This window comes from Microcaecilia unicolor, chromosome 2, assembly GCF_901765095.1.
Source record: "Microcaecilia unicolor chromosome 2, aMicUni1.1, whole genome shotgun sequence".
Lineage (NCBI taxonomy): Eukaryota > Metazoa > Chordata > Amphibia > Gymnophiona > Siphonopidae > Microcaecilia > Microcaecilia unicolor.
The window spans coordinates 234,995,193-235,011,086 of NC_044032.1; the positions used below are offsets into that span (position 1 = coordinate 234,995,193).

General features: G+C 42.7%; 1 protein-coding gene across 3 annotated transcripts in view; it reads left to right on the forward strand.

Moving 5' to 3' along the window:
• The window catches only part of SPATA6L (spermatogenesis associated 6 like), a 201,760-nt gene that overhangs the window by 1,585 nt on the left and 184,281 nt on the right, over positions 1-15,894 (forward strand). For all 3 annotated transcript variants that reach the window (XR_003941029.1, XM_030193805.1, XM_030193807.1), the window contains exons 2-3: positions 606-743; positions 2,414-2,462. Coding sequence is in view for 2 of the 3 variants with exons in the window: in XM_030193805.1 (XP_030049665.1) it covers positions 606-743; positions 2,414-2,462 (187 nt within the window). In the remaining variant the exon portion in view is untranslated. The remainder of the gene's footprint in view (positions 1-605; positions 744-2,413; positions 2,463-15,894) is intronic.

The following is a 15,894-nucleotide window of genomic DNA, read 5'->3' on the forward strand; positions in this document are numbered from 1 at the left end:
GCTTTTAGGGTAATTGCTCACCATTACCTCTCTCTGTGTGTCCACTGCTTTAGCGTCCTGTTCAAACTCTAGTGCTTACCAGCTGATTCTTGAAGCGGTGACTACTTCTGGTATGGACTACCTTGTTTTCTATAGAAGGGAATGCCCTATCTCTTGAAAATATAAGATCATACTATCCTGTCCCTTCTACCCGATTCACAGGAATGCTTTCCATTCCACCCTACTGTTCATACCTATCGGGACCAAAGATCTTAATTTATATATATATTGTAATAGAGTTGAAAATATATTGCATGACTCTGAACGGAAGTTGGTCAAAAAATCCACAGAGGTTGTAATCTGTGGCCATAATTTGAGTTTTCTGTTTGTGGAGACAAAGAGCTTAATACTATTAGTAGCAGATCTGTGTCTAATTTGTATATATGGGAGGTCCAAAAGATAATTTGGGGGAAGAGACATGGGATAAATAATGAAGAAGGTAGGAGATGTGGTTGTTTATGCATAATGGGTTTTAGATGTCTAAGGTGCTGGTACCTTTTCAGTAGACAGTGTCATCTTCAACGCAACTCCTTGAATTTTGACCTGGTACATTTCTTCCTCCTCAGATCACGTGTCCTGGTGTGTTCCTGCCAGAGAGAGAGGACGTTTACCTCAATGTCTGTATTCTGGGTCAATGGAAGGAGACCAAATGTCTTGTACCAACATTTCCGATAATGTTCCATGAAAAAATGAGGTTTGAAAAGGTGAGCTTCACTTTATTCAGTGTATTATTTTCTTTGGCTTTGCTTCCTGGAGGTATATAAATCGCCACTGACTTTATCAGCCTGTAAATAGGACATCCTAAGAGCTTCACTGTGGGTGTGATTTTCTGATGAGTCAGCAGGTGGTCTGTCATGTGTTTTATCATGCGCATTGCCTTTTGGACTGAAAGATTTCAGAACGGAAGCTTAGCCTAGAAGACCTTACTTTGAGCCCCTGTTCAAATGTAAAAGACTGTCTTAAATTTTTTGCTAAGTCCCTTCTAATTTGATGTGTTTTATACAAAGTGAAATATTGTTTTGCTGATCAAGTGACATGATTGGTTTAAAATGCTCCAAGCTAGTATTGGGAGTCACAGTGCACCTTATTGGAGAGATGGGTGATGAAGATGAGGCACTGAGGGAATTGTTGATTTTGATCTACAGAATGAGTTTTAGGGCAGAGCTTCCAAAACCTGTTCTTGGGACCCCACAACCAGTCAGGTTTTCATGCATGAGATAGATCTGCACACACTGCCTTCATTGTATGCAGATTGTGCTTGTGCATATTCATTGCAGATTAACTGATATAGGGCATCTATTGAACTACTAAATGTAGCTGCTGTCAATTAAAGATGTGCAGACCTTTTCAGAAAAGGTGTCATGAAGAACATGCAGACTTGGTATCTGCTTAAGAGTTTTATAAATTCTTATTTTTTTCTCATTTATTTCAAATTTTCTTAGATCTGATGGTAAAAATCCAATGGATTTTCCCAGTGGATCTGTTGAAAATTCCAAAATTCCATCACTTGAACCTAGCTGAAATGTGCATGTTTCACATTTGACCTTAACCTGTTTGTATATCTGAGTTGCCAATGACATACCTAAGCAGTAAATCTCTAGCCTTCACAATATGCAGATTAATGGTATAACTAAATTTTGTTTGTTTTAAGAGAAAGACAACATATATTGACAGAATACTTAAAATAGTAGCATAGCCAGACCTATCATTTTGGGTGGGCCCAGAGTTAACTTGGGTGGTTACTAAGCAGCTCCTTTCCTCCACCTTGCTCCTTTGTCAGTCTGGCATCTGTTTCTCCCTCCCCCCACGCATCTCTTTCTTCTTTCCCTCCAGTATCTCCCCTTTGCCCTTCAAACTTCCATGTTTTGTCTCGTAGTGATGAGCCAGGCTACCTCTGGCCAGCCCAGCAGCTTTCTGCTGCATCCCACACACTCAACAACAGGAAGTTGTGTCAGAGAAGTTGGGTCACAGCAAAGGCAAAAGACATACAAATTTGAAAAGTGAGGGAGAGATGCTGGACCTACACCAGGGGGGGGGGGGGTGAGGGGAAGGAGAAAGATATGCAGAACCTGTGCTGTGGGGGGGGGGGGGGGGGAAGAGAAAAATTTGAGAGGGGGCCAGGAGAAACAGATAATGGATCCACGTGGTTTGGGAAGGGAGAGGCACCCAAGGAAAAAAGCAGCACCTGATTGGCTGCCAAACTGTGTGGACCAGATCCAAAAATGGATGGACCTGTGCTCATCCAGGCTCACCCATAGGTATGCCCATATGATCTCTCACTTTAATCTGAATTTTATTGGTTTGCCACATTGTTAAACTATCTTTTCTAAATAATTTCTACATAATTTCTGACTTCTATACTACTTTTATGCAGGTATTTCTAACTGCCATAGATCCTGCAGACATTTCACAGCTTCTGGAAAGTATGTATCAATCTGATAAAAATCCTTGAAAGTGCATTCACTATCTTATTTGCCACAATTAAAATGTTCTTTTCCATATATGTATAATGAGAAACCAGTTATAAAAATATGACACTGATTGACTGGTGCTGAATGTTGCTGTTGCCAAATAGATTGGAATATTGTGACTTCTTTCCTGAATTTTACCGCTTAGCTGCTAGCTTGGTCGCCAATTATGTCATGCTAGCAATGATGCTACACGACTAGAGCTTGACAAGCATTTGTGGGAGTATGAGTGATAGTCGCGCTTCCGCCATCATTTATTGATTAATACCGCATATGGTGCGTAGTAATTTGAGTACAGCACCCTTAATAGGATTGAACACCTGAGGCAGGCCAGGTGGCCGAAACACAGGTCTGTGACTGTCATATTGCCTTGTTTGGATTAAAGTTTTATCAGTACCAACAGTGACTGTTCGTGGTTTCATTGTCATCTTCGCTGTGTTTGATTGCTATCTGTGATATCTGCGAGGATTGTGTCTTCTGTTGTACTGCCTGCCTTCCTAAATAACCTACCATTTTAAAAGTGTGTAAGCCACTGTAGGTATTTAGTGGAACAGAATTAAGAAAAAGGCACAAATGCAAAAGAATGTGCATAGATTTTCATAGGAAAAGTATCAGCCCAATTAATTTAAATTTATGTATTTATTTAAAACATTTATAACCTGCACAATCTGCACAGCACTTGGCAGTTTGCAGTAAGTACATTCATAGTGATGAAATGACAAATCATAAAAAAAACATAACTATCACATACATACTACCCCAAGGACTTCACACACAATAAGCAAACTAACATCAACTACACATTACTCACTAATTTACCAAAGCATATGACTCATACCTAAACAAAGGCTTGCTGGTCGCCAAATGCTTATAAAAATAGCAATGTTTTAAGCTCCCTCCTAATTGATCTAAAGCCCTCAAAGACCTTATATACATAGGCAACTTGTTCCACAATTTTGGCCCCTCAACTTTAAAAGAAGACCTGTGACATCCGGTGGAGCTGTCGGCCAAGATGGCTGCTACAAGATGAGCTCCAGCAACTCCTGACTGGAGACCCCCAAAATCGGTGACCAGAGCTCTCACCTTCGGCGGCGCTTGTTCTCCTATTCTCCACAGCATCTGGGAAAAGTGGTGAGCGTTTCAACTGGAGGCTCGGGGGTGCTGGGTGTGGTGGTTTGAGATGGTCATCTGATTCCCTCTCCCTACACAGGAGTTGCAGCTGTGGCCAGGAAGGAGGTCGGGCGGAAGAGCGTGGCAGGGTGCGGTGGTTGCTCCTGGCGTGGCTCCCGGCAATATCCGAGGAGTGGAGGACCTGTTGGCTGCAGCAGGCACTGGGGAAGGAGGCACCGTAATTGCAGCATCAGAGAAGCGGCGGGAGGAGCATCCGACGAGGAGTGGTTGCTGGATTGTGACTCCAGCTCCTGAACCCGACAAGAGGGAGACAGGCGGCCCCATCTGGACCAGGCAGCTTCCAGGTTCAGCTTTATGTCTCTGGATAAGGAATATTTCCTGGGCCCTGTGTAAGGAGCTTCCAGGTTCAGCTTTATGTCTCTGGATAAAGAATATTTCCTGGGCCTTGTGTAAGGAGGACAACATAGGGTTACTCCTGTGATTGCTTGCCTGAACTGCGAGCAGTGCTGAAGTGTTGTTTTTTAATCTCTCCCTCCCCCCCCACCTCCTAGCTTCTATGGTGCCTGTCAGTTCTTATGTTGCCTGGGGGGGGGGGGGGGTGGGCGCTGTGTTCTCGTATGGCTACTTGCGGTTCAAAGAAAGAAGCAGAGAAGATCCGAGGAGGAGGATTAAAGAGGGTTGAGAAAAGTGCACCTCCGCCTACCTGGTTCTGCCTGGGCATCGGAAATAGTCACAGAGGTCCGCCAGGCCATGGAACAGACTTTGCGAACACAGTTGCAGCAAATTATAGATAAATTGGATGGCATGGAACACCAATTTGCTACTTTCACCAAGGATCTTCAGGAGGATCAACAGAAAGTTGGAGACATGGAAGGGATTTCCTTGAGAGGGTTGAGAGTTCAAGCAGGGAACTCTGGTTTGTTAAATGGGGGAATGTGCAACAGAAGATTCTATGGTTAGAGTGGTGGGGGTACTGGATGGGATGCCCTTATTGCTCTCTCAGAGTGGTTATCAACTTTCTGTATCATTTTCACAATGCTATCACGTAATGCCTCTCAAAATTATAACTTGGAATGTGGGAGGTATTTCTTACTCAATTAATCGACAAAAAATACTTCAAGCGCTAAACCAACAAAAGGTGTCTATAGCCCTCCTCCAAGAAACGCATCTAGATGCACAGGAACATCAAAAGCTTTGCCGTTGGTGGGTTGGTTCTTATTTTGACTCTCTGGCGGGAGTTATAATACTAGTTCAGAAAGGGATCCAGCTTGTTACCCACAAAATTATTCATGATGAGGCTGGGCGTTTGAGATGTCTTTATGGGATCCACCATAATGTACAGATTAAAGCCCAGTTTTTAGAGCTGCAACATACTCTAAATTAATTAATTCATCACAATACCCAAAAATCGCATAGTTATTTTCAATATCAATTGTACAAGCATGTAAATAAGAGTGGTAGATTGCTAGCCCACTAAGTTCATCCCCATCAGGGTCCATTTAAGATTGATGCCCTCTTCTCCTCCAGTGGGGTTTGGAAAATAAGGATGTCCAAATCAGCCGCATTATGAGAAACTACTATGCCCAACTGTACTCATCCCCGATCCTCCTCCATTGGAAAGCTCTATGTACCTTTCTGGTTTGGATCTTTTGAGGTTGGATTCAGACAGTCTAGCTGTGCTAAATGCTCCTTTTGCAGCAGAGGAGGTATCTTGGGCCATATAAAGGGAACCCCTCGGTAAGGCTCCTGAACCTGATGGCTATTGAGGAGAATTCTATAAGATTTTGAGAAAGGAGATTGTACCCCCACTGACTTCTATGTTTAACACTATAGTAGAAGAGGGACGGTTGCCTGAATCCCTGCAACTAGTCCAGATAGTCATTTTGCCGAAACCAGGTCAAGATCCATTAAAACCAGAATCATATCGACCGATCTCATTGCTCAGTTATGAAGCTAAATTATTTGCAAAGGTTTTGGTGAATTGACTATCTCGTATACTTCCTGATATGATCGAGGACACTCAAGTGGGTTTTGTGCAAGGCCACAATATCACTACAAGGATCATACAATATATAAACTAAAATCACTTTATATCAGACTGAAATTCTTAATACTGTACCAGCTCTTACAAAATTGAGAAACTTGAAAACACTAAGATGGAGTCAGCAGTTCAGCAGCGAGTCTTTTGCGTTGAGTGCCATATGTATGATTATCTCCCAGTTGGTGAGATGTCATATGTGTGTGCCCGATGCAAAGAGCTCCTAGACCTCAGAGAGCGTGTTCGTTCTCTCGAGGCTAGAGTAGCAGATTTGGTAGTGATGAGGGAGATAGAGAAATACATTGAGGAGACCTACAGGGATGTTGTAGAGAGGTCCCACCGCCAGTCAGGTAGCCTCTGTGCTAATTTGGAGGAGGGAGGTCACCCAGAAGGTGAAGTAGGAAGTACTGCTGTAGCCAGGACCTACCCACCAGAAGATGTACTATCCTCTCGCACCGAGGATATATCTCCAATGACTGACCGGGAGGAAAAGGTTAGAACAGCTGTCATACTTGGCAATTCAATCATTAGGAATGTAGATAGCTGGGTGGCTGGTGGACAGGAGGATCGCCTGGTGACTTGCCTGCCTGGTGCGAAAGTGGCGGATCTAATGCGGCACCTGGACAGGATTTTAGATAGTGCTGGGGAGGAGCCGGCTGTCTTGGTACATGTGGGTACCAATGACATAGGAAAATGTGGGAGAGAGGTTCTGGAATCCAAATTTAGGCTTTTAGGAAGAAAGCTCAAATCCAGATCCTCTAGGGTGGCATTTTCTGAAATAATACCACGCGCAGGGCCCAAGAGACAGGCAGAGCTCCGGAGTCTCAATGCATGGATGAGACGATGGTGCAGGGAGGAAGGTTTTAGATTTGTTAGGAACTGGGCAACATTCTGGGGAAGGGGGAGCCTATTCTGAAATGATGGGCTCCATCTTAACCAGGGTGGGACCAGGCTGCTGGCGTCGGCATTCAAAAAAGAGATAGAGCAGCTTTTAAACTAGATATGGGGGAAAGGCCGACAGTCGCACAACAGCGCATGGTTCAGGATAAGGTATCTTGCAAGGATACGTCACAAACAGGGAAGATAGGATTTCTGGATAGTGAGGTTGCACAACAGACCGTGGTAGGCCAGGTGCCCTTAAATACAACTAAAGATCAGACAAAAGATCCGCCCCTTTCTTTCCGAGCACTCTACCAAAACCCTCATCCACACCCTTGTCACCTCTCGTTTAGACTACTGCAATCTGCTTCTTGCTGGCCTCCCACTTAGTCACCTCTCCCCTCTCCAGTCGGTTCAAAACTCTGTTGCCCGTCTCATCTTCCGCCAGGGTCGCTTTACTCATACTACCCCTCTCCTCAAGTCGCTTCACTGGCTCCCTATCCGTTTTCGCATCCTGTTCAAACTTCTTCTACTAACCTATAAATGTATTCACTCTGCTGCTCCCCAGTATCTCTCCACACTCGTCCTTCCCTACACCCCTTCCCGTGCACTCCGCTCCATGGATAAATCCTTCTTATCTGTTCCCTTCTCCACTACTGCCAACTCCAGACTTCGCGCCTTCTGTCTCGCTGCACCCTACGCCTGGAATAAACTTCCTGAGCCCCTACGTCTTGCCCCATCCTTGGCCACCTTTAAATCTAGACTGAAAGCCCACCTCTTTAACATTGCTTTTGACTCGTAACCACTTGTAACCACTCGCCTCCACCTACCCTCCTCTCTTCATTCCCGTTCACATTAATTGATTTGATCACTTTATTTATTTTTTGTCTATTAGATTGTAAGCTCTTTGAGCAGGGACTGTCTTTCTTCTATGTTTGTGCAGCGCTGCGTATGCCTTGTAGCGCTATAGAAATGCTAAATAGTAGTAGTAGTAGTAAGATGGCAAATCATTAGTGTCAAGTACTAAGCATCATGCAAATAGGAACAACAAACATACTCTGAAATGTCTATATGCAAATACTAGGAGTCTAAGAAATAAGATGGGAGAGTTGGAATATATTGCATTAAATGAAAATTTGGATATAATAGGCATTACTGAGACCTGGTGGAAGGAGGATAACCAGTGGGACACTGTCATACCGGGTACAAAGTATATCGTAGTGATAGGGTGAACCGGACTGGTGGAGGGGTAGCATTGTATATTAACGAGAGCCTTGACTCAGATAGATTACAAATTCAGTAGGACACAAATCACACCTTTGAATCATTGTGGGTTGAAATTCCATGTATAAAAGGGAAAAGGACGGTGATAGGAGTGTACTACTGTCCGCCTCGCCAGGATGAGCAGGTAGACGCAGCAATGATAAAAGAAATCAGACACACAAACAAAATGGGCAATGTGATAATAATGGGTGACTTCAATTATCCAAATATAGACTGGGTAAATGTAACATCGGGACACGCTAGAGAGGTACAATTCCTTGATGAAATCAAGGACAGCTTTATGGAGCAGCTGGTGCAGGAGCCGATGAGAGAAGTTAAAATTTTAGACTTGGTCCTTAGTGGAGCGTATGATCTGGTGAGGAACGTTATGGTACTGGGGGTGCTTGATAATAGTGATCATAATATGATCAGTTTTGATATCAACCTTGAAGTAACTATACATAGGAAGTCAAATACGTTAGCGTTTAACTTTAAAAAAGGAGACTATGATAAAATGAGAAGAATGGTTAAAAAAAAAACTTAGGGGGGCAACTCAGAGGGTAAAAACTGTACAACAGGCATGGACGCTGTTCAAAAATACTATCCTGGAGGCCCAGGCCAAACATATTCCGCGAATTAGAAAAGAAAGACGAAAGTCCAAAAGACAGCCGGTGTGGTTGAAAAGTGAGGTGAAGAAAGCTATGAGGGCTAAAAGAAATGCCTTCAGAAATTGGAAGAAGGAACCGTCTGAAAATAACAAGAAGCAGCATAAGGAGTGTCAAAGCAAATGCAAGGTGCAGATAAAGAAGGCCAAGAGGGATTACGAAAAAAAAGATAGTATTAGAGGCAAAAAAACATAGTAAAAATGTTTTTCGGAATATTAAAAGCAGGAAGCCGGCAAAAGAATCGGTTGGGCCGCTGGATGACCAAGGGGTAAATGGGGTGATCAAGGAAGACAAAGACGTAGCGGAGAGATTGAATGAATTCTTTGTTTCGGTCTTCACCGAGGAAGATTTGGGTGGGATACCGGTGTCGGAAATGGTATTTCAAGCGGATGAGTCGGAGAAACTTACTGACTTCACGGTGAACCTGGAGGACGTAATGGGGCAGTTCAGCAAACTGAAGAGTAGCAAATTTCCTGGACCGGATGGTATTCATCCTAGAGTACTGATAGAACTGAAAAATGAGCTTGCGGAGCTACTGTTAGTGATATGCAATTTATCCTTAAAATCGAGCGTGGTACCGGAAGATTGGAGAGTGGCCAATGTAATGCCGATTTTTTAAAAGGTTCCAGGGGAGATCCAGGAAATTATACACCGGTGAGTCTGACGTCTGTGCCAGGGAAAATGGTAGAGGCTATTATTAAAAACACAATTACAGAGCACATCCAAGGACATGGATTACTTAGACCAAGTCAGCACGACTTTAGTGTAGGGAAATCTTGCCCGACCAATTTACTTAAATTCTTTGAAGGAGTAAACAAACATGTGGACAAATGGGAGCCGGTTGATTATTGTGTATCTGGATTTTCAAAAGGCGTTTGAAAGGCTACAGATGATATTGGAGGGTCATGGGATAGGAGGAAAAGTCCTATTGTGGATTCAAAACTGGTAGAAGGATAGGAAACAGAGAGTGGGGTTAAATGGGCAGTATTCACAATGGAGAAGGGTAGTTAGTGGGGTTCCTCAGGGGTCCGTGCTAGGACCGCTGCTTTTTAATATATTTATAAATGATTTCGAGATGGGAGTAACTAGCGAGGTAATTAAATTTGCTGATGACACAAAGTTATTCAAAGTCGTTAACTCGCGAGTAGATTGTGAAAAATTACAGAAGGACCTTACGAAACTGGGCGGATAAATGGCAGATGACGTTTAATGTGAGCAAGTGCAAGCTGATGCATGTGGAAAAAAAGAACCTGTATTATAGCTACGTCATGCAAGGTTCCACGTTAGGAGTTATGGACAAAGAAAGGCATCTGGGTGTCGTCGTTGATAATACACTGAAATCTTCTGCTCAGTGTGCTGCTGCGGCTATGAAATCGAATAGAATGTTGGGTATTATTAGGAAAGGTATGGAAAACAGGTGTGAGGATGTTATAATGCTGTTGTATCGCTCCATGGTGCGACCGCACCTTGAATATTGTGTTCAATTCTGGTCGCTGCATCTCAAGAAAGATCCTACTCACCCACATTTAATTGACCACCTCTTTATTCACTTTATTACAGCTATATCTGTTCTATGTTATTTTGTAAATCTGATATACTATGTAAGCCGCATTGAACCTGCTAACAAGTGGGAAAGTGCGGGGTATAAGTGTTATAAATAAATAAATAAATAATATAGTAGAATTGGAAAAGGTGCAGCGAAGGGCGATTAAAATGATAGCGGGGATGGGACGACTTCCCTATGAAGAAAGACTAAGGAGGCTAGGGCTTTTCAGCTTGGAGAAGAGACGGCTGAGGGGGGACATGATAGAGGTATATAAAATAATGAGTGGAGTGGAACAGGTGGATGTGAAGCTTCTGTTCACGCTTTCCAAAATTACTAGGACTAGGGGACATGCGATGAAACTACAGTGTGGTAAATTTAAAACAAACTTTTCTTCACCCAATGCATGATTAAACTCTGGAATTTGTTGCCAGAGAACGTGGTGAAGGCGGTTAGCTTGGCAGAGTTTAAAAAGGGGTTAGACAGTTTCCTAAAGGACAAGTCCATAAACCACTACTAAATGGACTTGGGAAAAATCCACAATTCCAGGAATAACATGTATAGAATATTTGTACGTTTGGGAAGCTTGCCAGGTGCCCTTGGCCTGGATTGGCCACTGTCGGGGACAGGATGCTGGGCTCCATGGACCCTTGGTCTTTTCCCAGTGTGACATTACTTATGTACTTATTCTTGCAACTCTAGAGTTGGCAGCTGATCAAGATGTTCCCTCAGTGCTGATCAGGGTGGTGTGGGACTTTTTGTTTGGGGTATTGGATGCTTATGGTATATAGGAGTTTTTTCAGTAACTGATAAGGGCTTTGTATTATCTTCCGCATACTTAAGTGTGGGTGAATGGATTGCTATCCTCCCCCTTCTCAATATATCATGGTACTAGACAGGGTTGCCCGCTTTCACACTTTTGTTTGTCCTTACTCTGGATCCCCTCCCATGTGACATTCAGAGGAATCCAGATGTTCATGTGATTAACCCCCAAATATCCGTAGGGGCTTTGTTAGAATATATGACTGAATTTGGGGATTTTTCAGGCTTTAAATTAAATCTTGACAAAATGTAGATGATGCAAAGGGCAAGGGGTCAGGGTGGGGATTGGCGGGAACGTTATCTGTTGAAATGGACTGGTGAATCTTTTTGATATTTGGGGGTGCTGTTGGCTATGGAGACTTTGAGATAAAATTGTTTGAACGTTGATAGGTTCGTACAGGACACTAAGCTTCATTTTGAGAAATGGAGTCATTTACCTTTATCTCTAATAGGCATGATAAATCTCTTTAAAATGATTATTTTTCCTATATAGCTCTATGTTTTGCAAGTTCTACCATTGTGCCTTTGGTGGAAAGATCTCCAGCAGTTAAATAGGATGTGTAGGAAATTTTTGTGTGGTGGGGGGGGGGGGGGGGGGTGGGGGGAGAAACCGAAAATGCGTCTACAATATCTCTATGATTCCTGGCTGCAGGGAGGTTTAGGTTTTTACCTTGCTTTAGACACTATAATCAAGCTTGTCTTTTGTGACATCTTAGGGATTGGTTGTTTGGTGTTGAGCAGTTTACTCCTACGTGGTGGGAAAGGGAATTGTTTACACCTTGGTATTTGAATTTTCTTTTGCATGCTCAAACACAGAGTTTGCCTCGCTTTTGTGGGGGAGCATATTGCTGCAGCCACTGAGGAGTATCTGGCGGGCTCTTTTGAAATGTTGGAATCAGAATTTGGATGTTAATGATTTACTGCCATGTAGGGGTAATGCTGATTTTCCATCTGGACTGGAATCTGGACAGTTTAAGAGATGGGCGGACATGGGCATTGTTTTGATTGAGCATTTTCTCAATCAGGAGGGTGTTTTTTATTCTTTTCAGGATTTACAGCAGAGGCTTTCCCTAACTCACACATACTATTCTGCTTATTGGCAGCTGCACCATTATTATACTAGTTTAGAACGTTGTAGTGGCATTCAAGCATTTTGGAGGTCCCTGCATCGATATTTAGGGATTCTTTTTGGTCATCGTGTATTTTTTCCTGGAAAGGAGTCTTGCTGAATAAATGGGAGGCATATGGGATTTCGGACAAAAATTTGCGTTTATTACTGAGTAAAGCCTGTGCATTGGGGAAGAAGTGCATACTTAAGCACTGGATGCATGAAGAGCCCCCCCCCCCCCTCTTTTTGGTATTGGAGAAATAGACTGCATGCCCTTATGTTGTGGGAGGCAAGGGCTGTTCAGAATTCTCCAAAGAGAAGAAGGTCTTTCATGTCTATCTGGAATTGTTACTTGCAAAATATCACCTATAAAGCAAGAAGTGCAGTATTGAATAGATTTCAGAGCGTTTCCTAAGTTGGTACTGTTATATTTGGGGTTCTCTGCTTGATTAGGGGAGGGTGGGTTGGGAATACTAGATGTTATTCTTTCAAAGATGACCTGGGGTCATAAGAGTCCATATACCAGGTCATCTTAGTGCATGTTTAAGTTCTGGGTACAGTAGGGTTGGAAGGGGGAGAGGGGTGATCTTGTATGCAATACTTTGACAGGGACTAGGATAATGAGGTGGGGAAGGTGGGGGAGCCTTCTTGCAAAACAAAAATGGGATCATGTGTAATCTAGCTTTTTGCTCTTTGATGTCTTTTGATTACTATTCTGTTATGTTTGATTGATGTTTTTGTCTAGACTTGATACTTAGCTGTCAGCTGTTGGATATGTTTGATCCAGAATAAAAATCGTTTGAACTTAAAAGAAGACCTGCGATATTCATACTTATGTATTTTGTTTGAAAGTTGCCTCCTAAAGGTTGAGGTGCTCATTTTCAAAAGTGCATAGACTTACATAGTTACGTGGAGGTGTATTTTCAAAGCACTTAGCCTTACAAAGTTACGTGGAGGGGCATTTTCGATATGACATCTAAATCCGACTTTGGAGTTTTTGCTGAAAACGTCCAAAAATCAAGTAGTAAAAGTGACCATTTTCAAAAGAGAAAAACGTCTATCTTTTTTCTTTGAAAATGACCATTTCTTAGATGTTGTTGTCCTTAGTATGCCTATCTTTTTGACCATTAACAAAAAAAGTCCAAGTGAAAAATGCACAAAATTAAGCCATTGGGACAAAGGAGGAGCCAGCTTTCCTAGTAGACTGGCCACACAGAAGAACAGTGGGGCACCCTAGGGAGCACTGCAGTGGACTTCACATAAAAGGTCTTAGGTACACATCTCACCATTACCCTCTTATATTGTATGATGAGCCCTTCAAGACCCATGAAAAACCTACTGTACCCAACTGTAGACCACTGAAATAACCCTTATGGCTGCAGGTATCACCTATATGTGGGTACAGTAGGTTTTGGTTTTTGGGGGGAGGCTGACACTTTCCACCAAAGTATAATAGTTAGAATGGATTATGGGCCTGGTTCACCTTCTCTACAGTGCACTGTACCGACCACTAGGCTATTCCAGGAACTTGCTGCTCTAGTAGGACTAACATCTGAAACTGTTATAGAGGCTGGTATGTGCTGTTTCATTTACATCTTTGTGGGGTGGGAGGGGGTCATAAGAACATAATTATTGCCGTACTGGGAAAGACTGAAGGTCTGTCAAGCCTAGCATCCTGTTTGCAACAGTGGCCAATCCAGGTGGCAAGATCCCAAAACAGTACAATACATTTTATGCTGCTTATCCTAGAAATAAACGCTGGATTTTCCCCAAGTCCTTTTCAATAATGGTCTATGAACTTTTCCTTTAGGAAGCCATCCAAACCTTTTTTAAACCCCGCTAGCTAACTGCTTTTACTACATTCTCTGGCAACAAATTCTAAATTTTAATTACAGGTTAAGTGAAGAAACAGTTTCTCCGATTAATTTTGAATTTACTACTTTGTAGCATCATTGCATGCCCCCTAGTCCTAGTATTTTTTGAAAGAGTAAACAATCGATTCACAACTACCAGTTCCATTCCACGCATTATTTTATAGACCTCTATCATATCTCCCCTCAGCCGTCTTTTCTCCAAATTTAAGAGACCTAGCTGCTTTAGCCTTTCCTCATAGGGAAGTCGTCCCATCCCCTTTATCGTTTTCGTTGCCCTTCTCTGTACCTTTTCTAATTCCACTATACCTTTTTTGAGATGTGGTGACCAGAATTGCACACAGTATTCGAGGTGCAGTCACACCATGGAGCGATACAAAGGCATTATAATGTCCTCATTTTTGTTTTCTATTCCTTTCCTAATAATACCTAAAATTCTATTTGCTTTCTTAGCTGCCGCTGCCACTGCCACACACTGAGCAGAGGGTTTCAACATATCATCAACGATGACACGATTCCTTTCCTGGTCAGTGATTCCTAATGTGGAACCTCGTATTATGTAGCTGTAGTTCGTGCTTCTCTTTCCCACATGCATCACTGCACTTGCTTACATTGCAAAGTTAGGATTGCATAAAAAGCAGTCCTAACTTTGGTCGCTTAACTATGTGGGGGCCATTTGGATGCCCTCCCAGTCTTGTAAGGTCCTCTTGTAATTCAGTGACCTTCACTGTGTCCTGCCCTCCTTGAGGGTGAGACAGTGAGGGAAGGCCTGAGGCATTCAGGTTCCTTCACAGATGCTGCTGATTCAAAGATTTAAAAAATGCATTCAGGGCGGCAGAAATAAGGGGGCTGTCAGGGGAGCAGAGGTCTGACAGGTAGGGACTGCTGCAGCTGGGGCTCAAACTAGCATCTGAGAAGGGTTTTAAGGCTGGAACTGGGAACTGCTGGTAAGCATGGCTTGTGAGGCACTCTCTTTCAAGACTAAGGAATTCTTCAAATTGACCTCTTTGCCAGTGAAGAAAATGCAAAGCTTCTTGTTGACTTCCCCATTCTTCCTTCTCTCCTGCATCTTGCTACTTATACACTGATAATTTTATGGACCTGATCATTTCTTTACACTTATCTTCCAATTCCATTCTTATCAAGAGTATTGCAGAAGTTTCAGCAAAGCCATTGTGTAATAATTTTCATAGCACCCCGCTGTCCTTGACAGAACTGGTTCCCTCTTCTTTACAACCTTGCAGTTCTACCTTCTCACAAATTGCTTCAGTTCTCAGAACTAATCACTCAACAAAAGGGCTGACTTCTTCATCAATAACTCAAATCTTTAGTCCTCACAGTCTGGAAATTGAGTTCATAAGTATTGCCACGCTGGGACAGACCAAAGGTCCATCAAGCCCAGCATCCTGTTTCCAACAGTGGCAAATCCAGGTCACAAATACCTGGCAACATCCCAGAAAAATCAATACGTTTTATGCTGCTTATCCCAGAAATAAGCAGTGGATTTTCCCCAAGTCAATTTAATAATGGTTAGTGGACTTTTCCTTTAGGAAGCCGTCCAGACCCTTTTAAAACCCTGCTAAGCTTAACCGCCTTTACCACATTCTCTGGCAACGAATTCCAGAGTTTAATTACATGTTGACTGAAGCAACATTTTCTCAGATTTGTATTAAATTTACTACTTTGCAGCTTCATCGCATGCCCCCTAGTCCTAGTATTTTTGGAAAGAGTAAACAAACGATTCACATCTACTCGTTCCACTCCACTCATTATTTTATAGACTTCTATCATATCTCCACTCAGCCATCTCTTCTCCAAGCTGAAGAGCCCTAGACACTTCAGCCTTTCCTCATAGGGAAGTTGTCCCATCCCCTTTATCATTTTCGTCGCCCTTCTCTGTACCGTTTCTAATTCCACTATAGCTTTTTTGAGATGTGGCGACCAGAATTGAACACAATATTCGAGGTGCGGTCGCACCATGGACCGATACAAAGGCATTATAACGTCCCCACTTTTGTTTTCCATTTCTTTTCTAATTATACCTAACATTCTATTTGCTTTCTTAGC